This window comes from Podarcis gaigeae (assembly GCF_964106915.1).
Source record: "Podarcis gaigeae genome assembly, chromosome: 6".
Classification (NCBI taxonomy): Eukaryota; Metazoa; Chordata; class Lepidosauria; order Squamata; family Lacertidae; genus Podarcis; species Podarcis gaigeae.
In genome coordinates this window covers 53,082,230-53,109,082 of record NC_139682.1, presented here as the reverse complement: position 1 = coordinate 53,109,082, position 26,853 = coordinate 53,082,230, and the positions used below count along the sequence as shown (strand labels likewise).

General features: G+C 41.9%; 2 protein-coding genes across 6 annotated transcripts in view; both read left to right on the top strand.

Moving 5' to 3' along the window:
• MOB3C (MOB kinase activator 3C) overlaps positions 1 to 3,966 on the top strand; it is a 33,360-nt gene extending 29,394 nt beyond the window's left edge. For all 3 annotated transcript variants that reach the window (XM_083742572.1, XM_083742571.1, XM_083742573.1), the window contains exon 4: positions 1,000 to 3,966. In XM_083742572.1, coding sequence (XP_083598698.1) covers positions 1,000 to 1,029 — 30 coding nt within the window. In that variant the 3' untranslated portion in view covers positions 1,030 to 3,966. The remainder of the gene's footprint in view (positions 1 to 999) is intronic.
• Positions 3,967 to 7,344: 3,378 nt separating this feature from the next.
• MKNK1 (MAPK interacting serine/threonine kinase 1) overlaps positions 7,345 to 26,853 on the top strand; it is a 38,162-nt gene continuing 18,653 nt past the window's right edge. Inside the window, exons 1-4 of one of the 3 annotated variants that reach the window (XM_083742514.1) lie at positions 11,602 to 11,849; positions 13,281 to 13,506; positions 20,151 to 20,247; positions 26,440 to 26,538. In XM_083742514.1, coding sequence (XP_083598640.1) covers positions 26,442 to 26,538 — 97 coding nt within the window. In that variant the 5' untranslated portion in view covers positions 11,602 to 11,849; positions 13,281 to 13,506; positions 20,151 to 20,247; positions 26,440 to 26,441. Of the gene's footprint in view, positions 8,675 to 11,601; positions 11,850 to 13,280; positions 13,507 to 20,150; positions 20,248 to 26,439; positions 26,539 to 26,853 lie in introns of those variants that run through there. The other 2 variants (XM_083742515.1, XM_083742513.1) reach the window with 2 other exon arrangements.

The following is a 26,853-nucleotide window of genomic DNA, read 5'->3' as shown; positions in this document are numbered from 1 at the left end:
GACTCTCCGGGTTCAGCCGTGGTTTTGAGACTGAATTAGCTTTGGCTAATGGATCACCTGCATTGAGAAAATGCAGAGCAGGGGTCTGTGAGTCTGCTCTGGCTTCTTATTCTGTTGGCAGCTTTTAATACCGTTGAGCAAGGTATCCTCCTAAGATGTGCTTTGTGGGTTGAGTATCAGAGGCACTGTTTTATATCAGTTAGAAATGAGAATAATTCAGGGGTATAAAAATATAATAAATAAATATACATACATACATACATACATACATACATACATACATACATACTGCACAGGGGACCCTCAGTGGAAGGGGTGGTCATCCACTGATAATGTTTATAGACAGTTCACATTTTTGAATCCCCTCTCCATCAGAACATATTTTGGGGAGAAGGCCTAGCTGTCTGACCAATTAAATATTGCTTCAGTTTGGGGTAAAAAATATGTTGGGGTGTGGGTGGGAGTAGGCTCCTGTAGGCAGCAAAGTGTGCCAGCAACTATTCTTTCCAAATGGACCCCTACAAAGTTGGACTACAAAACAGATTCTTAGTTTGGTTGTAGAAATGCAGCATATTCAGATAAATTTTAAGACTTATTGCCTGGAAGATGGTATAACACCTGGCACAATTTTTTTTTTTTTTTGGTCCTATCTGCTATGAAAGCTAAAATTACTGTGTAGAATAATAAAAGGATATAGCTATTACTATGCATTAGTAGGCTATTTTCCATTTTTGTATGCAATGATTAAATACCCTGGATTATAACACGGTAACAGAAAGCCTCTTGATACCGTACCCATTCTGCGTCACTGATGGGATGAGTGGCTAGACCATCCATAATCACTTTCAAAGGTCCCAACCCTATGAGAGATTCAAGGTCCTTTGTATACCATGTTGAATCATACAGTTGTTTTCCTAAAGGTTTTGTGGACACAGACTTCTTCTTCTTCTTCTTCTTCTTCTTCAAAAAAATACATTTCTTTTCTTTTTCCCCTCACAGAAAGAAATGACAGAAAGGATTTGCCATTAAGATCATTCGGGCATCATTTGAATGGACAAACTGTCCTCATGAGGGCCTCACATGGTGATCTGAACGACTACTGCTGGGAATATGAGGAACTTTGTGTTCCAGGGACTGAAACGTTTCGAAATAGTGGACCCCAGTACGTCCAGTAGACACATGGACCCAATAACATTATGTTCCTGCCTCTTGTACTCTGCCCTAGTGGCTGTAGCTATGTGTCATTTTGTTTTCATTTTGTCCTCCAGAAACCAACCTCCTCCTAAGTTGTTTCGCACTTTTTTGAAGCGCAAAGGGGGAAATAACCTGAGAATTCCTCCACCGAGACCCGAAGAAAAATGATGAATGTATTCCACACAGAAGACTACGTTCATCCCCTTTAGTCTATCAAAAGGTTCTCAAGCAACATGCCCTACCTTGTACTGGATTGGGGGGAAATGGTTCACTATCACCCTACCCTCCTCCATTATTATTTTTAATGAGCTACTGATTATTCCTCTCTCTATATGCTTTCGTCAGGAGAACCAGAGATGCTAGGAAGATACCAGACCACTAGGAATGCTGGATTGGAAGAACATTTTCCCCCAGTAAGATGTCATTTGTAGAAAATAATATTAGTATTAGAACTGAGTGGAATGAAACAACAATTTGCTTCAGTTTTTCCTCAGCTTACAGAGCATCCACACATCAGCCCACATGCAAATATTTGCAGTCCAGGACATCAAAAACAGAAGGCAGGAGCTTCCCAGTAAGGTGCCAGCAGAACACATCTCTTCAGGTTGCACAAGTAAATGAGCCACTGTGTATGCTGAGGGGAAAACACAAGCCCTATGAAGACTGATACCAATCCCAGAAATGGAATCAGTGCCATAAAAAAATCAACAGTTGCTAAAGAGAATTGAAGTTATGGAGCATGGAGCATGCAGATCTTGTACTTTTGAGGAACTTTGATGCATTTTTTTTTAACTATAGAAAATACAGACTGCTTTAGAAGGAGTCAAATTAATGGTTCCTCTAGCCTGAGACTCCCAACCCCAGCTGGTGGTGACTCGACAGCTATTTACGATACTTTAGCTGCAACCTTAAACACACTTTCTAGAAGATAGCCTCCCTTGAACACAGGGGGCATTATTTCTGAATAAGCATGTATAGAGCTATGCTATTTAACTGGAGGTGCCAAGAATTGAACCTGGGATTTTCCTACATTCAAAATGTGTGGTCTACCACTGAGCCATGAGTCTTCCTTCCCCATAAAACCCAGTGATCATTTCCCCATTGACTGCGACTCTCTTCTTTTGAGAAGGGAGGGAACAATATTTTTTCTTCACTTTTTTCCTTAAGTGACCTGAGCCACATGCATCGATGAGTTTTACTAGTCAAGATTTTATACTTTCTACAACAATATTTATATCTTGGGTTGTCCTACTTTTTCTGTCAGTGAAGTTTAAATATTAAAATTGCACAGATTTTTTTTTGAACTGACAGCACTTATTGTGACATTTAAAATCCTTATGCTATATTTTCTCCAGGTAAGCAAGCAGATAAAGAAAATCATTACTTATTTGTGTCATGAAAAACCTGTATCTTATATGTGTCTTCTCCTAATAAGAAAAGAAAGGGATGCAAGGAGATAAAGACCAATGCATACCAGTGCTAACACAATAATTTCTGCTAAGAAAAGAAAAACTAAAGTGTTAGATGTTCTTATTCATAGTTCTTTGGTATTTTCCTTTGCTTTAATTTTTTCAACAGCTTCACCACCCAAAGGTCATTGTCAACTTTTTTGTCGACCGCATTCCATCCTTCGTTCTTTCATGAGAGCGTTGAGATGCTTAAAAATATTTGTGCCGAAACTGACATAACTCGATTGGCCTAGTGATAATGTGGTTTGAGTTATTTGTTGTGCAACCCTTCAACATGCTTTTGGCAGACATGTTCTGAAGCAATCATAATTTTTCTGTTCTCTAGGGATTCACTGATCCTCGCTACGGATTCTTGATAAGCCACCCAAAATGGCATCATGGGTTTTTCTTGACAGTGTCATTTCCCATAGACAAAGAATGGTTATTCTTTTTCAGCCTGAAGGTGTTATTGGTATGAAGGCATTACTGGAAATCAGCCACTTCACCAAGGGCCACAAGGCAGTGGAGGGTGTGGCTAACATATATTACGTGTGTGTGCATATGCCCTCACCACATATACAGAACATATTTAGACCACAAAGAAATACACTCAACATGCACTGTTCACTTTCTCTCTCAAATGCTGAGAAAGGTATTTCAGTAAGACAGAGCTTACCACCACAACCACCAACTGCAGCACTGTGGTGAGGAGGGGGACACTATCTTTTTCACTACAGCAAGAAGTGAGATGTTTTCCAGCGGTGCCTCTTCCTGACCTTTCAAAGGCACCTCTTCTTCCTCTTGCATGCCTAGTATATGGTTGCTCAGGAAACAGGAAGGACCACTCCTTTGGAAGATACCCACTTGGCTGGGGCATTAGTGGGCAATTTGAGGGCGCTTGGCAGGTCTGAGCCAGCCTATAGGCTGTGGACTTGCCACACCTGTTGAAATCTGAGTTGATCAGTGGTTGGTTTCAAACAGGGAAATGGTTAATACAGAGTTTGCTGCAACACATACACAACCCACCAACTCTTCTCCCAAGGTAGGCGGTTCAAATCCCTGCAATGGGGTGAGCTCCCGTTACACAGTCCCTGCTCCTGCAAACCTAGCAGTTCGAAAGCACGTCAAAGTGCAAGTAGATAAATAGGTACCACATGACCTGGAGGCTGTACGCCGGCTCCCTTGGCCAGTAAAGTGAGATGAGTGCCACAACCCCAGAGTCGTCCGCGACTGGACCTAACGGTCTGGGTTCCCTTTACCTTTATTACAGGAAGAGAATCACTCTCGCTTGCTTACTCTTTCTCTAGTAAGGTCACAAAATAAATATGAAATGAAACAGAAAAAGCTCCTCAAAGTAGAAAACACTCCATGTTGCTTCTCTGACCTTCAGAGAAACAGCTCTGAGCATTCCCAGAACTAGTGCATTGTTCTGATTGTCTGATGCTACTACAGTGGACTGTTTTTGAAACAGTCCTGACTCTTCCCATACCTGCTATAGTAGATGTGCTGGAGAGGCCTCCAAAGAGCAGCTTTCTGGCAGCCCAGTCAGTCATAAGGGTTTTTCTGCTTAGAGACACATGGAAGGAACCTCTTTGTCATATTTGTCATAATCTGACATACTTTGGGATTAGGATTAGCTGTGAAGAGAGCTGATTGACCAGAGAACAGTAGATGGATAGAAATGTTTGCAGAACTTCTCTGAGCTCAAATAGAATTATAAAATGTGTGTGGCACAATAAATAGTGTGTAGCTTTGAGATTTTGTGGGGGATTTTAAAAAACATTTCTTGTCATTCTTCTTGGGAAGACTATGCCCTAGTGGACCAGCCTCCACTGCTTCTATCTGCCCTGTTGTTTCTTGTGGTTTAATGTGTTTTCCCGAAAAACCACATTCAATCCAAGTTATGGAAAAGAATGACCTAACTGCATATTAAGCCAGCAATGTGTAGACAACAACAGTGTTGTGCAGGCGTGTTTTACAGAACCCTGACTTTAACCGTTAGTGTTTTATGACCTAGTTACAGCAATCCAAAGGTATTCACATTGGATGAACTAAACTACTAGACCTGGGTGTTGCTGTAGGAGGACAATTCTGATTCATTATAAACAAGCTAGATTACCTGACTTCCTGGTTTTTCCAGCTCTACCATTCCATAAGTCTGTTTATCAATGTCAGTGAGAGAAAAAGTGAAATGCTTTTTTGAAAATGTATCATACTTTCCCTTGGTACAGACATATTTCAGCATAATTGACTCAGTCCTTAACTCAAAATGTGTCATCCTAAATTGCATTGGACGTCTATGGTTATATTGATTGGGAACCATTTTCCCCTCTTCATGTTCTGTGCCTTCCCACAGAGACTTTGTTTATGAGGCTTGGATGCTGATACGATCATTTTTCTTGCACCATTTATCATCAACTACAGATAATATAGTGTTATTAATTTCTGTGTATATCTTGACAGAAGTGCTTTGATGCAAAGGGGAAAGCTGACATGTAGATTTTAAGCAAGGAAGCTTCTATTTGAGCAACTGGAAAAGTTCTGACTTGGTTTGTAGGTCTCCATAGAAACATCACCCACACACCCTGACCACAACTACAATTCCCATTATCCAGTGGCGTAGCGTGGGGGGTGCAGGGGGGGCAGCCGCACCGGGTGCAACATCTGGGGGTTAGGGTTAGGGGGCGCAAATCCACGGGTTAGGGGGCGCAAAATCCACGGGTTAGGGGGTGCAAATTACTTGCCTTGCCCCGGGTGCTGACAACCCACGCTACGCCACTGCCATTATCTCTGTCTCACTTGGGTATGCTGACTGGGATTGACGGGAGTCAGACCCCCAGCAACATTTGGAGGACCACAGGCTCCCTATCCCTGCAGCAGGTAGCATGAATAGAAGACAAAAAGAATCTGCTTGTAGATTGCTGGATGATTTGAAGTAGATGAGCAAGGGATCTGGACTCCCAGTGGTCTAGTAACAGCAGCAACAAAAGACTCTTTAGCCTGCAATGTAGGCTGTTAGACTCTCCTATCTATAGCAACTCAGATGTGGGCCGTTCCAGTGTTTGTCTCAATATAGTAATTGGCTCTAGCCTCTACGCTATGATTTTCCAGGTGACCCCACTCCCTATTTTGTGATGGGTGACTCTCCCATTAGTAGACTTTGCAGTTCTTGGAAAACCCCAAAGTAGATTCCCTAAAGCCTGAAATCTGCTCACACCTAGCCTATATGTTTCCTTGAGTCTCTCTCATTCTGTGACACCAGCAGAACTTATTTGGGACTATACATTATATTACCATATACATAACCATATATTTCTATTTTTGTCCCAATAAATTCCTGTGTCTGAGAAACGTTTTTCTGTACCTTGTCTTCTAAAGCTCTGAATGCTTCCTCCTTCTGAATTTTCTTATCTAACTGCATGTCACTCCATTCATAAAGCTAGGTAAGAGTCTGGGAGTGAGCGGATTCTGTTGTTTGCAGGATGTGCTTACACAACAGACCCTGCTTCACATTTCTTTGTGCTTCCTCTCCTGCCTCAGCATCATCCACTTCCCGTTTAACTTCCTCCCTTCTGCCTTTAACCAGGTCACTTTAGCAACACCCCACCTTTGTCCACACCCTTCTTCAAATAAAAAAGGGCAATTGCCACTTTCTCTCTGGTGGAGTCAGTTGGAAATGTTTTAGGGAGAAATGTGCTATTGCAGGTTGGGGAGCTCTATGCTGAGTGGGGAAAACACTGTTGCACAGGTCAAATCACGGCGGAACACTGCCTTAGAGTGTTTTCTGCTAAACTCTGCATATGAAGCTTTACGCCTCACCTTTCAAAAAACTTTCAGCGTTCATTTATGCTGGCTCTGAATCATGTATTTCTATTTCTTTGCCATTTCTTGAGCGCTTTCGCCCTCTGGCATCACCACACCTGGATAATACTGTAAATAATAGTGTCAGTATAAGTAGCCAATTTAAAACCTGGGCCACCAGATGCAAAGAATGTATGGAACTTAAGTAGGGCTGCTTTGTGCCTTTAGTCTTTTGGATACACAATACAACAACTTGAGACTTGCAGAAGGTTCCTTTTAGACTGCAGGTGACTGGTTGTGGACGGCATTAAGCACTATTTCCCTATTACTACTTTTTCTAATGTGTTATATTAAGATCGCAATCAGGGGCGCTGACTTATAAAAAATATTGGGGGGGCGGGGGCCCATACCGACTTATAAAAAATATTGGGGGGGGCCAAGACCTCCAAACCGCTGCTGCTGGGGGAACGAAAGGGGCGAGCACCGGGCTGCCCCGACCTTAAGTGAACCTGTGAGGGCCCGCCCTTTGCGGCAGCCGATTGGCTGCCGCTGTGGGCGGTGAATATTAATGAGCTAGGGGGAATCCCCGCTTCTGACGCCAGCCCCGAGAGATTGTTGATGGGTCGAGAGCCCGCAACCCCACCCCCTCTCTAGATCGGGAGTGGCTTTGTTTTAACTCATTACTGAATGTATTTTAAAAGGTAACTATCGTCAAACAAGGAAAATAAAAAATACCAACATAATTTTGTGATTTTACAAAGCATAATATAACTAATAATTTTCTTAAATTATTGGGGGGGTGGAGCCCCCCCAAACGAATTTTTGAGGGGGCTCGGGCCCCCTCAGGCCCCATGGAGTCGGCGCCTATGATCGCAATAAGGAAATGTTTTTAACATCAGAACCATGCTAGATTAATGCCGCAAAGTATAAAATCAGTCTAAAGTTTCTTAATACTGTAATTATTGGAATCGGCTTTTGAGCATTTGTGTGCACATGTACACACATGCGTCTGATAGCGGCTGTTCATGGCTAAAATGGAGTGGTTACACGGATAGCTTTTGGAAAATACTGCAGGCCTTTTCAGAAAGTTTGCCCAGGACAAGCCCATGAGGTGAAGAACAATCAATCCTCAGAGAGGTCTGACTTGTTCTGATCTGGCTGAATAATGGTCACAATCCATAAAATTATAGCTCATTTTTGCCCATGGACGAGATACCTTAGAATGGGCAGGCATCCTCCTGCACAGCTAGGCTGCTTCTACCTCTCCTCCTCACCATTAAAGGGATTCCAGAGCAGATTTGTGGGGAGGGGAATGGGGAGAAAGGAAAATCGAACTCTTGTGCAATTTATGGGTTAAAGCCAACTAAGTTCTATTCAGATTAGACCCATTGAAATCAAGTGAGTCAATGCCATTTATTTCACTGTGCTTCCTTGAGTAGAGCTAATGTTGGGTGCAACCTTACATCTTTTCTTGGTGTTAGTTGCAATGCAAGGAGGAGGCACATTCTTGCTTCCTCCTTAGGTAAACACTCATGATGGACTTCAGATTTCCTTCGTAATATGAGGATTGAAGTCAATAGAGCTAGTGAGATCATAGCTGACCAAGGATAATAACACAGGCTTGGATTTCCTCCTCCTTTTTTTTTTTAAGTTAAGAAACCCCCACATTGATTGGAAAGTCACTTTGGAATTGGTTACTGCCTTCAGCAAAGCCAGCTGTCTTTGTGTCAAATAAAGTAAGAACACATATAGTATCAAGCGATTTATTACACAGGATCTTGACACTAGAGTCACAAGTCTGTCGATTACATTTCTTCCTCTTTAGTTCATAGCAGCTATTTCTGGAAGTGATCTGGTCACATACACCCTGCTGGAAGAGATGCTATCTTTCCTTGGATCAAGACAGGCTCTGGGTCATTTTCCAAGAGTGATACGTGTGTATATTTCAGAGAATGAATTGGAAAAAAAAGTAATTCTGCAGCAGTCAGGGGTTGTGACACAGCAAACAAAGTTGAAGACAGCGTACCAGTCTGATTTCTAGTCAAATTAGAGGGAGCTTATTTATAAACCCCTTACTCCTAATTGGAATAAAGTTACATCTGGCTAAGTTGGATGGTTATTCCTTTCCCAGGTGCTCTGGGAAAGCTGACACAGTGAGTAAGCACTTGCTCCGGGTCCTTGGGATGTGATGCTTTTCCAGTGAAGATATCCTTGTATATTATTTTACTTCAGTAAGTTCAAAGTTATTGTTATCAGGAGGAGATGAGTAGAATATGCTCTGTGGTTACAGGGCTTGCCAAAAGAGAGGAACGGGTTATAACAAGATGAAATGCAGGATTCAAATTTGGAATCTTTGGTGTGGACTGTACTATTAAGAAGAGGGAAACATCTAGTGAATGTGAACTATTAGGCTTTCATACAAGCAGAATGAAGGAAAAGAAATTATTTTAGAAATGATAATTTCCAAACGGATAATTAATGATAATCAGTTGCCTAACCTCACTTGTAGATATTGTAAATGTTAAATATTGTACATGCAGGAATTGGCAAGTGGATAGCTGATGGTTAAGGATAATACGTTTTTTTAAAAAACACTATTGTCATATAAAGTTAATTGTAAGGGATTGAATATGAATTAGAAATAACTAGGGCAGCAGCAAGAAGAACCTTCGGACACATGAAGAACGGAACATGGGAAACCACTTTTTGGAAAATTTGTTTTAAATTTATTTTAATGTGGCTGATTTGGTAAAAATTTGGAAAAATCAATAAAAATGATTCAGAATTTTTGGTGCCAGGATATCCATTTTGCTTCCTCACATGATCCAGAATGAAGCCTGGCACTAGGTAAGCTGGCTTCAAATCAGGAGAGAATCACAGTCTCCTACAGTAATAAATAACCCTGTTATATCCCAAACAAACAAGAGGTCCTGTAAGGTTTAATATACCACGGGCTTTTTCTTGGTACAACCTCCTAGCCTTGATTGCTTAACTCCACTCAAGCACTTGGCTGGGTTAGTCTGCCATCACTATTATTTAATTGTGGTCAGAAATAAAATGGATTCAACTGTGTCATGGGCATAGCCAGGATTTATGTTGGGGACAGGGACAGAACTTAAAAAATGTATTTTTATTTATTTCCTTGATGGGGGGCAGCTGCCCGCTGTCCCCACCTGGCTATGCTCATATTTTGATGTCGTACTGATTTGTTGCCTTTTCTTGGACAGCATTTAGATGCACATAGGTTGCCCTCTAGGCATCAAGGTAAAAGTCAGTCGACTGGCACTTAGGGGTAGAGGTAGGGAAGGAGGGGATGTTAACAGTTTGTCACAAGGTCTCCCCTGCATTTCAGCTATCCTTGAGTAAAGCATGGGAAACTGTAGCATCAGAGCCTCGCTTTGAAAGAAAGTACAATAACATACCCACCCAAGTAAAGTCCTTCCAATAACAAAAACTTGCAGTGTATATTTCACTGTTTATTCAGATCAAGGCTTAACCTGTTAGCATCCTGACCGCCCCCCCCCCCTTAAGTTGCAGTAGCACAGAGTCTTAACATTACATCACACCCCTGCTAGTTGTTAGTGTTGCCCATTGGAAAACAAAAATTGCTTATATGGAGACTTGGTTGAAGACAAAATTTCCTGAGGACAAAAACCAACAGTGAAAACTTCCATTTGCATGATAGGCTGGTAGGCAGCTGAAATCCTGGAGCCCCTTGCTGATTTTTCTTCTTCTTCCCAGCTTGCAAATCTCTAAGAAATCAATGTGTTATGCAATGTATCAACCTTGATTAAGTGAATCAAGAAGAGAAGAGAAAGTAAGCAGGGAGGTGAAGATATTTTCAAAATGCAAGCTGTCAGCAATATGAAAACTAAACATTGCTGAGGGGCATAAAATATAGCACATATTGGTTTTTGGAGGGGAAAAAAAGTAGCATGAGCATGGTATGATAAATTTTCAAGGGTGAGGTTGTGGGTGTAAAAGTTTGTGGTCTTGACTCATAACTAGAATGGATGTCATTTCACATCTAGGATAATCACATTTCCAAAGGTAGGATCATAGAACTTGAAATATACTCCAAGTCCTGTAGTGCTTTCATGCTCTTTATCGCAGCTTGTAAAACAGTGATTGAATTGCCCCCCAAACCTCAGGCTTTTATATATATTATTTACACAATGAGACCCGTCTGATTGGCTGATTCTGCTTCCCTCCTGGAGCCTGATTTGACTTTTCCTGCAGGCCAATCAGTTGTTGGATTCTACAATCCTACCAGCCTAATAGGCTGATTAACTCCCTCCTGGAGCCTGATTGGTCTTTTCCTGCAGGCCAATCCGTTATTACATTTTAGGATCCTACTTGCCTATTATTTTAGGAACCAAGCTTAGTACATAACAGAACTGTAGAGTTGGAAGGTACCACAAGGGTCACCGAGTTCAACTCTGGCCTGCAATGCAATACCTCATGGTCCCAACTTTTGCCTTGCTCTGTTCCCTTATTCTTTGCAATCCTGTGTATCTGAAGAAGTGTGCATGCACACGAAAGCTCATACCAAGAACTGACTTAGTTGGTCTTTAAGGTGCTACTGGAAGGAATTTTTTTTGTCTTTGCAATGGGTTTACCTTAAGCTCATGGCTTGCTCAAGAGACAATTCATAGACAATTTACGGGGCCTTTTTAGCCACACCCTAGATGCCCAAGTCCCCTGATTTAGGCGGTTTCTGGATTCTTCTGCACGGGTGTGATTTTTGTCATGACAATTAAGCACAGCCTTTGAACTAATTTTTAGCTTTCCCATGACTTCACAGGCCAGAGCTTGAGAAGCAAGCGGGGATCCAAATTAGGGTGCGTGGGATCAGTGTTTATGTATAACATCTTTTGGACTATGAGTAACCAACGGCCTAAGCCGTGTTTCTGGCATCCCCGCTGCCATGGAGAGCTCGCCTGCTCTCCCAACGCAACGCAGCCTTCCTATTGCGTCTGCCATCCGGAATCGAGAGAGAAAAGCCCCCACACAAAAAAGAGGGAGCCAGCCCGTTTCAGAATGTTTTGCGCATGTGCACAGACTTCTCCCCACCCGGCCTGCCCTTGCGCGCGTGCGCCGTTTCCTCCCGCGACCGGCAGGGCATTCCTTCGGCATGCGCTGGCCCGGCCTTTTAAAGTCTTTAACCCTTGAGGGGCGGCAGCTGGCCGGCAAGCTTCTCCGCGCTCCCTCGCTCGCCCTTCCTCCCCGTGGCTAAGCGGGAGCCCCGTCCGACGGGGCGGGAGAGGGCCGCGGCGTGGCAAGCGCGGAGGCGGGCGGAGCGGGGAAGCGCTCGCTTCCGAGGAGCGGCCGGCGCCGGGAAGCCTGCTGGGGGGAAGCCCTGTCCCTCGGGGGGCCTCCCAGCTTCTTCGGAGCTCGAAGGGATGGGTGAGTTAAGAGCCGCTCGTTATTGGTGGAGGAAAGGAACTCTTCACATGCTCAGAGGCTTCTGCAATGATGCTCCTGTGTCTTGGGGATTTCACCTGAGCTCTGCCAGAAAGTACTTTCTGGACCTCCCCGGGGATGAGCGTGGGAAACAGGGTGGGCGCAGGGATAGGGATCGTCCATAGAGCAGAGAATTGTTTTCTTTCTTTCTTTCTTTCTTCCAGGAATGGGGAAAGTGGGAGGGGAGGAGTCCTCCCTGATGAGGCGATACGTAAAGTGGCACAACAAATAGGAGGAGTAATTGGATAGGGTAGAGGTGCTCCCTCCCCATGTTGGTTTTGTGGTTAGCAGTGCACTCTGCACGTCCCCAGTTTCCTTTTGGAGTGGTAGAATGTGTGACTTCCCTTTATGAGTTGTAAGTTAATGCAGGAGCTGGAAGGACTTTTGAACTCGAGGCATCAGAAAGACAAGTCATTTCCAACTTGTCAAACTCACAATGAGATTTGAGGTTTGGTTTTGTAGGTGGCTGTTACTGTGCCTGCGCTAACCTGAATAATACTAGATAAGGTACAAGGAGATAAGAGAGTATCTAGTTAGTGGACTAACACATTGAGCGGAGAGAATAAGAATATTTGAGGTTTTTACAGAAAGTCTTTTCTAGCCCGCAGAGTCTGCTTTGTAGTGCTCTTCTGGGAGTACAGGAATTTGTCCAGGGTTGTATGTAAGTTTTGTTGCAGCCTAGGGTTGTTGCAGCCTAGGAGCAGTAGCCGTGCTAGAGAGCTGAAGCACCCTGCACACAGGTATTGGGAGCACTAAGTCATGATCCCTTTGCCCTCAAAGTTTAGGATGTAAGAATTGCCTCACTGGGTTACATCATGGTTCCTCTAGTTCTGCAATCTGTTGCTTCTGAAATCTTGCCAGGAAAATGTGAAAGTAAGTGTGGGCCTTCCCTGTATATTGCTACAGCTAGCAGCTGTAGATGTGTCCTCTCCTTAGGACAGTGATAGGGAACCTGCAATACTCCAAATGTTGGACTATAATTCCCATCATGCCAGACCATTTACAATGCTGGTGGGGCTGGTGGAGTCCACAACAACATCTGGAGAGCCACATATTTTCCATCCTGCTCTCATAGGAGTTCACCTGCTCATTCCTCTGAACTCTATGAAAATTGGATTCAACAGATCTTGGGGCTTTGTTTTGTTCTTTGAGAACAAAATAGTCCTGTGGAGATTAACTTCCAATTCACACAATTTCTTTACACAATCATTCAGTGCCTTTGCTGGGGTTATAATTTTTTGTCACCTTCTGAATAGTGGTGATGCTGTGCATTCCTATGTTTACATTCAAATGCTGATTTATACTTCGTATGCATGTATTTATTATTACTACTACCACTATTAATACCAGGCCCTCTGTGTATTTCTTTAACAGAAAAATTTGGCTGACATGCAATAACATCTCGTCCATTGCCTGAAAATAGCACATCAATTGATGTAGTCAAGGCCCTCCTTTTCTTGTCAATGAAACTACAGTAGACGTTCTTGGAGATAGTTCTGTATTTGGTCCTGGAAATGGCATAGCTCCTTGTAGTTGTGCATTTGTTCTGCACTACACACAGGGCTGGATTTAGGTTTGAAGAGGCCCTAAGCTACTGAAGGTTATGGGGCCCTTTATATGTCCAGCTGTCCTTTGTCAACAACAAATTGTCACTGTTTTTTGTGTTGATTATATGCTATATGGTAATATAATGGACCTAATAGGTACCTAAAGCCATTTGCACATAACAAAATATGTATTTTATCAAAGTAATTGATATAGAAATGATCAAACCAGTGATATGGGCGGGGCCCATTACTTACATCATAGGAGCCTACACAACACATAACACTGTTGCTGTATGTAGGTTTTATTTTATTTGTTTTTTATCTTATATTTTGGAAATGTACATCCAGGTGTTTTTTTCTTTCAATTTTTTGGGGCCTCCCAAGAGAGTGGGGCCCTAAGCTATAGCTTGTTTAGCTTATATGTAAATCCAGCACTGACTACATGGCCAACTAATGTTGACAGATATTGTGGGATATTCTTATTTTCTAGGGTGCATACTCGAATCCTTATTTGGGGGCAATGCCTTTTCAAGTACTAAGCTCCATTGAACATAGTGGGACTTACTTCAGAGTGAACATGCACAGGATTATTGATATTGAAGGGCAAAGTATTTGTTTTTGTTTTGAAATTGTGTACCTGTTTGCTGCCTTGGACTCCTTTGGGGATGAAGGGTGGGATATATAAATTCAATAAATAAATAACTAAGGAAGAACCTTGAAGCATAGTTAAAAAAAAAAAGCTTGTGTTAAAACAGTCCTAATTAATTTCAGAAGGATTGCATAGAAGACTTCTCTTACCCCAGGACTGGATTTTCTTTTATTAGGCCTGGGATTTTAATGTGTTTAGAGGGTTAATGGGGACCCAAAGGTAGTATAATGATAAAGTGCTGGGAGTGAAACATATGCTGTGGACATCTTAATGATTGAAGTATAGGACCTTATCTTGTATAAATTTGGCTACCTCTATTTGCTCTGTAACAATAAACCAGTTATTTCTGATCTTATAATGCAACCCATCTAATATTTTAAGTCAGTCTTGAGCGGGTTCTGATGAGATCCTGTCAGTGCCTCTCATGAGAAGTTATTACCCTTTGTAGCTTGGACATTTAAATCAGGTAGGTGGTGAGTGTTACTTTAAAATGGCTTGTGGATCGACTTGCAAGTCCTGTGATTGTCCCATAAAGAGATGGTGTACAGAACTCTGAGAATCTCAGCAATATTATGCCTGTTTTGCAGGTCAGGGATAATTTTGCTACTTTCAGTCTTTCCACGCATGATGAGTCAAAATAATATTTTGGAACGGAAGATCTTCCCTTGTTCTGTTGAGAACAAATGTGAAGAGAACAAATGTGAAGAGCCTCTGATTAACTCTTCATGTTCATGAGCTGTTAATTAATTAATTAAAATGTGTATCCTGCACTTCCTCCCAAAGGGACTCTAGATTTCTTGATACATTCATGTCCATTAATGTATATATTATATATTTAAAAATAGCAATGATATGGCTTTAGGAGGAGGTTTTGTCTTAAACATGCCGCTGACTATTTCATCTTTCTAGAAATGAGGTCTCCAAAGTTGGAAGAATCCTAACATATTGCGGAGGTTTAGAAACTGGGTTCCTAACCAAACCTGTCTTTCCCCCCCAAAGGGCTTCAAGGGCTTCTATTCTGAGTACTGAATCTGTCTATAACATGCTTTAAAAACCACCCATGTTGGAAAATCCACTAAGAATTCTTTTTAAAAATCTTTTTATTCTGGATTCCGTAGGCAGATGCAATGGCTAAAAGGCAGCCTATAGATATAATTAATAACTGGCAGGACAGTCCAAACCCTGGATAGGCAGCAACGGAGGCAGTTCTGCATTTGCAGCCCCATGGCTCGTGCTGCCAAAAGGCAGCGGCCGCAGGCAAATCACTGCAGAGTGACTGCAGTGGAACTGAGTTCAGATCCAGAAGATCCTGGCTCAGCTCTTTTCCCTCCCTGCTCCCAGAATGTCCTGGTTTGAGGGTTCTTGCAGGCTAGCACCAGTGGGGTATTCTGATAGTGGTCCTTCCACCCGCCTGTTTGGTGGACAGAGTGGGGAACATTCACCCAATCCAGATCCTCTTTCCCTGCCCTCTAGCCCAGTGCAAAAGGAGTTTGGATTGCAGCATAAATAATGCAGCCTGTTGCTGTGCTCCAGCATTTCTACATTTAGAAAGTTGTTCCTAATACCCTGCCTAAATCTTTGGATGCAGTTTGAGCACATTCTTTCTTGTCATCTGTTTTAACCAGTAAAACCAATTCCCATGCTTCTCAAGGCAAAAAATGCTTCTGAAGACTCTTAGTTGTATTTTCTCCATTCTTAGCTCTTTTGGTAGTTCTCTGCATGTCTTAATTTTTAATGTTTGTTATTCTTACATCCAGCTGCTTCATATCTTTAAGCATGTTGACCAGAACTGAATGTACTCCTCTTGCCGTTGCCTTGCCAATGCAAAATACCTAAATTCCAGCGTCATACATAGTACCGTATCATTGCAATCCAACATGGCGTTGCTTTTCTTTGCAGTGGCGCTACAGTACATTGCTGAGTCATATTTATCTTTTCATTAGCTACAATTCTCAATTCTAGACTCTTGAAACTTATACCATCTTAGTGCTACACTGTGTCTCCATCAGCACCATACATTTAAAGCAGTATCATGAGCAGTCATAGCTTCCCCTAAAGGATCCTGGGAACTGTAGTTTGTTAAGGATGTTGGGAGTTCCCTATTTCCCTCACCAAACTTGTCCCTAGAGTGATTTAACAGTCAATCTCTCTTTCTGGGGAATGCTGGGAATTGTAGGCCTGTGAGGGGAAATGGGGCTTCCTAACACCTCACAGCACCCGTAACAAGCTTCAGTTCTGAGGAGTCATTGGGGGAAGCCTTGACTGTTTAAAGGGGTATAATATTGTTTTAATTGTGTGGATGGGACTTGTAACCAAAATTTCCAATCTGCTTATCTCTTCCATAGGTTTGGTAATTGGGGAACAATCCACAAAGCGCTTTTCAGATTGCCAGACGGTCAGATCCGTTGACCAAAATGCCTTGCAGCAGGGTAACTCTGAGCCTGATGGCAGAGGCTGCTTTTCCAAGAAGAGGCGTAGATAATCAGTGGCTGCACTTTGGATGCAAGTACTGGAAGTACTGGTTCCATTTTGCATTGTGTGCAACACTGTGAGCAGCTTAGAAGAGGTGAACTTGCCCCTTACCAGCTGAGTGAGAGAGTGACTCACAGAATCGCAGGAGGAGTCCAATAGAGTTTCAGGGAAGACAAGCTTTGTTCTTCTCAGAAGTTAGGGAGATTTTATTGGGTAGTGTAGAGCACTTTTTTAACCTGCCCCCAACCTATCATTTTTATTTCCTCCCTCCTTGCTTACTCCCGAGAGAGAGAGAGAGAGAGAGAGAGAGAGAGAGAAGACCTTTCAGAGTCAATTTCTCCTAACCCTCCACAGGATATTTGGAGAGCACTTGGGAGTCTTCTGGGAGGAGGAGGGAAAAAAATCCATTTGCACAACATTGGATCTTCCCCAATGTAACTTTTATGAAAGCTTCACTCTTAAATCTCAACAGACAAAGCTGTCAATAATTATAAAATAATAAGCACAGATTACAAGTTATATATATATATTAATTTATTAGCTAGGATGGTATGGAAGCAAATGCATTAAACAGATAGACTGCTTCTATTAAATAATAGTTGGTGACTCAGCCCAGTCACAGTTCTAGGCTCTCTATATAGAAAGAAATATATTCATTCACTTTCACTGTTATCTCTCTGAGGCTTCTTACATTGCATTTGTTTTAGTACTAAGAATACAAAAGTAACCCAGCTTGTTTTTGCGAATTTTGTTGTATTGGTCTACTTTGTTCCTACTGACATGCTGCATTTTTCTTGATTATTTATTTTTTGCTTTATTTCTGTTTATTTCTAGGAGCATGTTGTCAGTTTGTACTCCTCCCTTACTGGGAGGATATATAGTAAATCTAAAATGAGGTTTATAAACTAAATAGCTCATTTCTTATGTTGAACACAAATCTCCAGGCAGTGTGAGGTTTTGCAGTTGTAGACTCTGTCACTCTCTTTTCCTGGACCTCAAAGGTATATGTGGTGTGAGAGGTGGGCTAGGAGCTTCTTTTTGTTGACTACATGGCAAATTCAGACTGTCATTCATGGACTAAACTTCCCTGGGAATTAGTCTTTTTGGTTTTTGGGACAATGTGTGCAAAGAAAAATGGTTCATGCTGGTGAGTAAATCTTCAATTAGGGATTGTAGTGATTAAATATGATACATGATACATGGTTGCTTGGAGGGTAGATGAGGAGGAAGAGAATGTGACGTATATATAACAAGATACAGTGGTACCTCGGGTTACATACGCTTCAGGTTACAGACTCCGGTAACCCAGAAATAGTGCTTCAGGTTAAGAACTTTGCTTCAGGATGAGAACAGAAATCGTGCTCTGGTGGCACGGCGGCAGCAGGAGGCCCCATTATCTAAAATGGTGCTTCAGGTTAAGAACAGTTTCAGGTTAAGTACAGACCTCCGGAACGAATTAAGTACTTAACCCGAGGTACCACTGTATAACAAATTTAATGTCACACTGCCAAATAATTTGTGGGTTCTCTTGTGAAGAGATGCCTACAAATGTATATTATCAAAACATACTTTCCCTGGAAAAATTCCATATTTATATTAGTTAAGGAGACAAACCCCAAGTTTCTGAAATGAGATTGGGAAGCTTATTCATAGATCCTTTAATATCTGAAATTTGACCTGTAGTATCACTCATCTTTGCTGTGTGTGCACTCTCCCATTAGAAATTTGAGACTGGGGGGAATATGGTGTCCAGTTCTCAATGACATTATTCTCTTTATAAACATGAATAGTCTAGTTTGTCTATCTTGAGCTATGTTTTCATCTTTTGCTGCTCCTAATGAAGCAATGCTTGGAGTCATCATCCATAGCTCAGTAGCAAAGAACATGCTTGGCATGCAGAAGATCCCAGGTTCATTGAAACTGCATTGCAAATATACTGTCTGTTAAGAAACGAACCAAACTCATAGCACCAGTGCAACAACGCAGTTTGAAAAGCCATCCAAAGGACTGTGCTTTTTGAAGGCAGGCACCTTTTAAAAGTCTGTTTAATAAATAGGTGGGGCAGTAGATTGGGATTGGAGAAGAGCAGAACTCAGTTCCAAGTGTGCTGGTGATAGTTCCTCTGGACTTGTGCTCAGGAGACAAGAGGAACTTAACTTACAAAATGGGACAAAACCTGTTAAGTTGTGAGATTCTTACAAGCAAAAGTACAAGTGGTTGTCTTTTTCTAGTAGTATTGATTGTGCATTACCGTACATGCTGAGAACAATCGTGCTTTTTTAAAACGTGCAGAAGAGTGCTTGAATACACCCTTTGTTTGTTTCATAAATCTTGGCTTATCCAGGGGTCAGCTTTGGAATGATTGCCTTCTGTTTCTCTGTGTTTTGCAGAGACAGCAGAGTCACCACTTAGTCTGCCCAGAGATCCCTTTTGCCTGAGTGTACTCCCTGCACCACGAGATCTCAAGTTCTACAAAATCAAAATCGGCATATATAAATTAAGCAAATGTGTGTAATTTGCGATATTTGGCACAATTCTTCCATTCTTACTATTTCACATAATGCATTATCCTTCTTGTTTGGGGGGTGGGCATTTGACTACTAGAAAATATAGTCAGCAGCTCTTGGATGTTAGTGAGCACTGCAAACAGACTTCAGAACCATACCAACAGAAAGATTGCTCTTTTGATGAAAACTAAATTCTGTGGGCGTGCAAGACTGCATGACATGCATATGTACATCTAGTTCTGCAATCTGCTGTGAACCACATGTGTATGGGGAAGTATGGGTTTTTTGTCTGCAGGAACCAGCAGCTTCCTTGAGAATTGTAATTGCAGTGCACAGTTGTTTATGAGAAGTACTCTGCTTTAGGGAATTGAGAAACAGAGAGAGAATGGAAAGGTTTACTTCTCAGAACATAAAGTCTGCCCAGTCAAGATCAAATGGCATCATTTACTTTCTGTCCTTGGGAAACCCTGAGTGCTACCCCCATAAACATTATCCACCCCATGCCCTTATATAATCTTCACCAAATGAAGAGTCTCTTTAATGGACTGCTAGGAGTTAGTGTTCTCAATTAATGAACCTTCCCTGAGTTCAGTTTGCCCTCCTGGAAACATGCAACTTTGGCAAATGTGCCTCTGGTGAACTAGTTTATTAAGAAGCTGGATTAGAACTAGGACTAGGAGGTAGTAAATGTCTCCAGTTGCCCTATTTATTTTATTTATAGTGCCATGCAGAGTTTCTTGTGGAAAAACAGATACTTATCTCCTAGGAATTTGGCTTAAGATACACAATGGGGAAAACAAATGGGAGGAGTAAGGAATATGCACAAATGCAAATGATTTGGCATCAAGAGAGAAGTGTTAATTCTGTCTTCTGAGTTTGCTTAGCGTGTATATGCATGTATTAATTCTGCAGCTGCAAATAAGGGATAAGCTTTCTTTTGTATGTGCAAATGGGTAACCTCTGTTGCTGAGGGTTTGCCTTTTGTTATATCTCCCTGTACTGTATAGTGCATAGTGGGTATTTTCTAGGCGCTAACCTGCAAAACTAAATAGGGTTTTGTTACTTTCAGTCACAAAGCCAACCTTCACTGAGCTCGCTTGTGGGTGAAACGTGTTGCCTGGCTACACCAACCATCTTTTCAGCGAAATCAATCCAGCATAAACCAGGTATCTTGCTTTGAATATTAAACTGCTGTGCTTATATTTATCCCTGTGGTACACTTGTCCTTAGAATATTCAAAAGGACAAAATTATCCATGGTTGCCTACCGAGCAAGTGGGTGGCAAGATACCCTTTGCTCTGACCGTTGTACACTTGCTTATCTATATGGATAAATATAGGCTAGCTACGTATCTGCGGCTGGCCTACTTAACTGAACATTAGCAGTTAAGCAATAATTCATAGATTATTAGAATTGTAAAGTTGGAAGGGACACCAAGGGTCATCTAGTCCAACCCCCTGCAATGCAGGAATCTCAACTAAAGCATCCATGACAGATGGCCACCCAACCTCTGCTTAAAAACCTCCAAGTAAGTAGTGTCCTCCAAGTAAGTAGTGGGGGACAGTGCAGTCTAGATTGCTCATAGCTTTCTTTAGCCAGTTAATTAAATATAAATATTGCTAAACATTTTGACATTCTTAAATAAATAGAACGCTTTCCTGCAAATACATCATTTTAATACTTGAATACATCTGCTATTCATCTTGAGAAATGCTACCTTTAATATTTGTTTTCTTGTCAGATTATATACCAGGGCTGCCATATTTTTTGCTCTATAAGACTCACTTTTTCCCTCCTAAAAAGTAAGGGGAAATGTGTGTGCGTCTTATGGAGCAAATGCAGGCTGCGCGGCTATCCCAGAAGCCAGAACAGCAAGAGGGATTGCTGCTTTCACTGCGCAGCAATCCCTCTTGCTGTTCTGGCTTCTGAGATTCAGAATTATTTTTTTCTTGTTTTCCTCCTCCAAAAACTAGGTGTGTCTTGTGGTCTGGGGCGTCTTATAGAGCAAAAAATACTGTTTCAAAAATGAAGGCCTGAGACCCATTGCTGAAAAGTGGAAGGCCCAGATTTAGAAGGCACATCAATGTTGATTTCAGTGCACACTGTCATTAGTGGCACTGGAACCCATGGTCGTTGTACCATGAATGGACAGAAAACCGCTCGCTTTCAGTAAAAACTAGAAGGGAGAAATCTTCTTGAAGTTTGTCAAATTTGGCTGCAAGAGGCTAGCAGGACTTCAAAGTCTCTTCTTTCTGATGTTTCCAAAATTACAATCTTTCTTCTCTTTCTACTCCAAATTTCTTCTAGTTGACCAAACAAAGCTTATAGTTGTATTAAAACACATTTAATTGAACATGGGTGGCACTGTGGGACACGGTTGGTGCTGTGATCTAAACCACAGAGCCTAGGGCTTGCTGATCAGAAGGTTGGCGGCTTGAATCCCTGTGACGGGGTGAGCTTCCATTGTTCAGTCTCAGTTCCTGCCCACCTAGCAGTTCGAAAGCACGTCAAAGTGCAAGTAGATAAATAGGTACCGCTCCGGTGGGAAGGTAAATGGAGTTTCTGTGCGCTGCTCTGGTTCGCCAGAGGCGGCTTAGTCATGCTGGCCACATGACCCAGAAGCTGTCTGTGGACAAAAACCGGCTCCCTCGGTCTATAGAGCAAGATGAGCGTGCAACCCCAGAGTCATCCGCGACTGGACCTAACGGTCAGGGGTACCATTACCTTGACCTTAGTTGAACGTTACCCCAAACAAGTGTTCAAACTGAAAATCCAAATGTCATTGATTATCAATAAATCTAATTTGAAAACATAAAAAGGCACCTTTTAATGAAACAGATCATAGGACAATCTAGTTCACTTTTGTCTACACTGGCTAGCAGGGGCTCTCCTGAGTTCCTGGCAGATGTCTTTCCCAGCTCCACATGGAGATGACAGGGATTGAGCCTGGGACCTCCTGCAAAGCAGATAAGCTACAGCCCTCCCCTATCTCTGCATTTGTATCACAGAAGTTGTTTAGACTGAGCCAATGTCTCATAATTAATCATTTTACAAAGCTGAACTTTCATAATTTCTCTCTTTTTATTTTTAAATATATATTTGTATGCTTTACAAACAGAAAAATCACCAACACAGTTCTAGTGCAGCCAATGATCTAATATAGAGAATTTCACCTCTTCTTCTTTTTCACATAAATTTGATATATCTAATAGATGGCAGTATTATAAAACAGACTAACAAATAAGTAACAGTGATCGTCACTCAATTTTATTAGTGTTGAAATTTATAATCCTTGATTATTTAAATTGCTTAACTTTCCCTAGCAAAGTTGATGGATTTGATGCGTCCTGCACTATATTATTCCCATATTGAACGAAAAGCCTCAGCTTCTCTATAATTACATTTCCAAATTGTCTGACCTGTGCATCTCTAATTAAGTTTGTCAGCTTTCCCATGCATGTGAAGTCCTAAACCTTTGTTAACCAGACATCTAAAGAGGGACAATTAGTATTTTTTCCAATTTTGGCAAACTGTCATCCTTGCTGCAGTTAACCGATGAACTGTCATTTCCATACCTTCCTTTTGTACAATATATTTAAGATAGCCAAGCAGTATTGCTTACCCCAGGATGCTGTTTATTAATGCCAAGGCTAAGTTTTTGTGCATGTCCACACAATATGTTAGCATGTCTTACAAACATAAACTTTTCTCAAGGTTTGCTGTGAGACACTCTTGACAATCTTGGGCACTGGAAGATTTGCTCATTAAAAGTAGATGAGTGGGATCGCTTTTAACTGTAACTGTTTTACTACAGTGGACTTTAAACCAGCCTTCCCCAAGCGGGTGTCTTCCAGGTGTTTTGGACTACAACTCCCATCAGTTCCAGGGAGCTTGGCCAATGGACATGAATGATGGGGCTTGTAGGCCCTACATAGGAAAGGCACTATCATGAAGAAAGCTGTTCTAGAGCGTAATGAGTGTTTGTTTTTAAGGTGCCATAGGGCTCTTTATTTTTGCTGCAGCAGACTACACCCTTTATAAAACAGTGAACTGTAGATTGGCTAAGAGGACTTTCAGAGGTCATTTGTATGCACATGCACACATACAAAATGACATTAAAACGAGCAATGTGTGTTTCATTCTTGCAAAGAAAGTATCCTTAGAAAGCCTGAGGTCATGCAAGGATATGTCATGCATTTCTGATTGTATACCTCAGACTGAATAACCTGCCAAACTAACACCTCTTGTATGCCTGCCTGAACACAAGTTGGAGATATCAACAAGCCCAGTTATTTTCTGGTGTGAAAGAAAACTCTTTAACCTCTGGTGTGTCAGACATGGAAGAAACTGATAGAAGTCTGGCTTGAGAAGTTAGCCAGCCAATGGGTAGCATATGCTGGCTGACCCCGTGTAAAATAGACAAAACAAATCAATTATTTGTACTGTTGCGCAGGAAATCTTAAGTTGTTTTTTTCCTGGCTTGGATAAGGTCTTAATTTGCTAGTGTTGACATAAGGATAAAACAATAACAAAAAAATAAACCATGATATGTTTTCTGTTGAGTTGATGGATGACAATTCATCCATTAACAGTTGAGGGAACTGGGTATGTTTAACCTGGTAAAGAGGAGACTGAGTGGAGATATGATAGCCATCCTTAAATATCTAAAGGGCTGTCACATGAAGGATGGAGCAAGCTTGTTTTCTCTTGGCCTGGAGGCTAGGACCCGAACCAATGGATTCAAGTTGCAAGAAAGGAGGTTCTGGCAAAACGTCAGGAGGATCTTTCTGACATTAAGAGCCATTTGACAGTGGAACAGACTCCCATAAGAAGTGGTTCCTTGGGAGGCTTCAAAGCCGAGGTTGGATGGTTGTCTGTCATGATCTGGTTGAGATTTCTGCATTGCAGGGGGTTGGATTAGAGGACCCTCAGGATCCCTTGCAACTCTACAATTCTGTGATTCTATTAATTTTATTTACATAGTTTGGTTCATTCCAGGAAAGTACTGTCCCCTTCTGCAAATAGAAACCTTTAGACACTAGCATGGTTTCTACAACATAGTAGCATTGTAAGTACAGATTTGGAGGCTGTTAGTAGGAATAAAAAACCCTGTGTTTTTTTTTTTAAAAAGGATAATATTGCAGCCCTGTAGAATGGATTTATTTGGAAGTCTTAGCAAAAGCAGTAGAGAAGTCAGACTGACACTGTTGCTTCTAGTCTCTCTCTTCATTTCTGCCCATACATGATGGTGCATTTTCCTTGAGCATTTGTTGTTTGGAAACATACAAAATAATTCTTAATTACTCTGTTTTTCTACAAATAAATGAAGATGAAATAGTCTGCTAGTATTTGTGAGGGTGATGGAAGATAATACTTAAATATATATTGGAAATATTATTTATTTGTTACGGTTCATAGGAAATAAAGGGGAAATATTTGCAGTTCTCTTAAATCTTTGCAGGAACAAATTGCCCCCAAAGTACACTCGGTCAAATATAAGTGTTCATACTAATAACTCCATTGCTGTCACTTGAGGCACAGGTGGCCTTGGTGGCATGGGGTGCCTTCCATCAGCTTACGCTGGTTACCTAACTATGACCCTAGCTGGACAGGGATAACTTGGCTGCAGTTATCTATGCTCTGGAACCTCAACGTTGAATCATTTCAATGCATTTTATATGGGGCTGTTGGAAAACTGTTTGGAGGCTTCAGCTAGTGCAAAATGTGGTTGCCTCACTGTTGACAGGATCAAGACAAACAGATTCTGTACCACCAGTTCTGTTCCAACCACTTACACATTTCTGAACCCAATTCACAGTGATTGGTTCTGCTCACAAGAACTCTGGATTCAGCCCAAGGTGTTTAAGCCAAAAAAGGCCAGGGCACTACAGTAAGGTGTGATATGGCCTAGTATAGCGATTTCTTGTTAGTAGATTTGGCCTGAATTCTGCTGCCTCCTTGCCTTGTTTAATATCATTTCACATTCTTCTCTCCACCCTTATTGTTTTGTTTCAAGCATAACAAAGCTGGTTCTACTTTAGTTTTGAAAACTGAAATGGTGAAGAAATAATACTGTTCCTATTAAGAACAGACCAGTAACCTGCGGTTACTGGGCACTCTTAAAACAGCATTGGTGGTTCTGCTGAGCCAGCTTGGTACATAAACTACTGTACTGTATTTTTCGCTCTATAACACGCACCTGACCATAACACGCACATAGTTTTTAGAGGAGGAAAACAAGAAGAAGAAAAAATGAAACACTGGATGTATCATTTTTGTGCTTCATGCTGTGGCCACAGACATGTGATTTGACAGTGAGTTTGGGGTAGCCCAATGTAAAAATCCTGAGAATCCATGTGGATCCTGTAGCCATGGACATGCTATGTGATCTGATGGTGAATTTGGGGTGACCCAATGCAAAGATCCTGAGGATCCATGTGGATCCGTGCTTTGTAACCACGTTTTAAGTGGGGAGGGAAGGAAAAACACAGAAGGGACAAGGAGCACGAGAGGGGTGTGCGGAGAAGCAGCTGGCTAACAATGCAGGAGAGGGGCTTAATGGGAGGGAGGAAAGGAAGGCAAAAGTTTCCCTCCACCCACCCAAGCCAGCCCTCCCCCCCCCTCTCCCACTTGCATGTTTTCCGGCTGCCTGCGAGTCCCTAGAATGCTGGACGCAGCAGCAGCACCAGAGCATGGAGAGGAGGAGGTGGTGGCTGTCGGCTGCACTCCTAGCCGACGGAACCTGAGCCGGGTGGGCTGGAGCCTGCGCGCAGTGTGACTAGGAAGGAATTAGAAGGAAGGACGCGATCCTTTCCTTTCCCCTCTGCTTGCCAGGAGGGCAGGGGATTTCCCTGCTCTTTGTTGTGTTTGAGCAAACACAGCAACCAAAAACAGAAGAGGGTGGGCAGTAAGACCCTGAGGCAGAATGCAGGAAAGCAGCAGCCTCCTCTCTGCAGCATGCAATCTGATTTTTGCCTGATTTTTGCCCCTGCACTCGGGCCAGTCAGCTCCAGGGACCACACATTCGCTCAATAACACGCACAGACATTTCCCCTTACTTTTTAGGAGAAAAAATGTGTGTGTTATAGAGAGAAAAATATGGTAATTGCCATAGTATAAAAAGACAGTGCTGCTTTTCAGAGTAGATTCTCTATAACTACTTCTTAGCTTTTCTTTTCTTTTTATGATTTGGAAAACAGCATTGTTCCTTTGGTGTAACCAAAAATTGTTGGGTTTTAAAGACTCAAACACAGAATGATTTTTTAAAAATCTGAACACTGGAATCTTTAAGAGCACAATGATATATTATCTCCCTCTACATATACATATGTTAACTCTAGCTTTCTTCTGCCATGTAGAGATGGTCATTAGCCAGCCTGTTCCCATATCAGACAATGGGAAAAGAAAAAAGAAAAAAAGAACCAGAGCTACAGACCATGTTCCTGGAAGGTTTGAAGGTCGGTCCCATGTTCTGCTTTCCTTTTGTTTCCTCCTGATCTTTCACAGTAGTTAAGCAGTTTCTTCAGGGTTGCTGTTTGCTTCATGGCAAAAACTGTTGAGCCATTGCATTTCTATAGCCCCTTTTGTGGGGGCGGATTATTTCAAAACAATTTTTAGAGAAGGAAAAGTTATCACTTGAGCCTGCAGTCCTATGAACATGTCTATGAGGGTATGCTCCCTTGAGTTCTTCAGGGCTTATTTCTGTATAAATGTGCATTGGAGTACGTTGCACTGAGCATGTTGAATTCATTGAGGCTTAATGGGCACTCTAG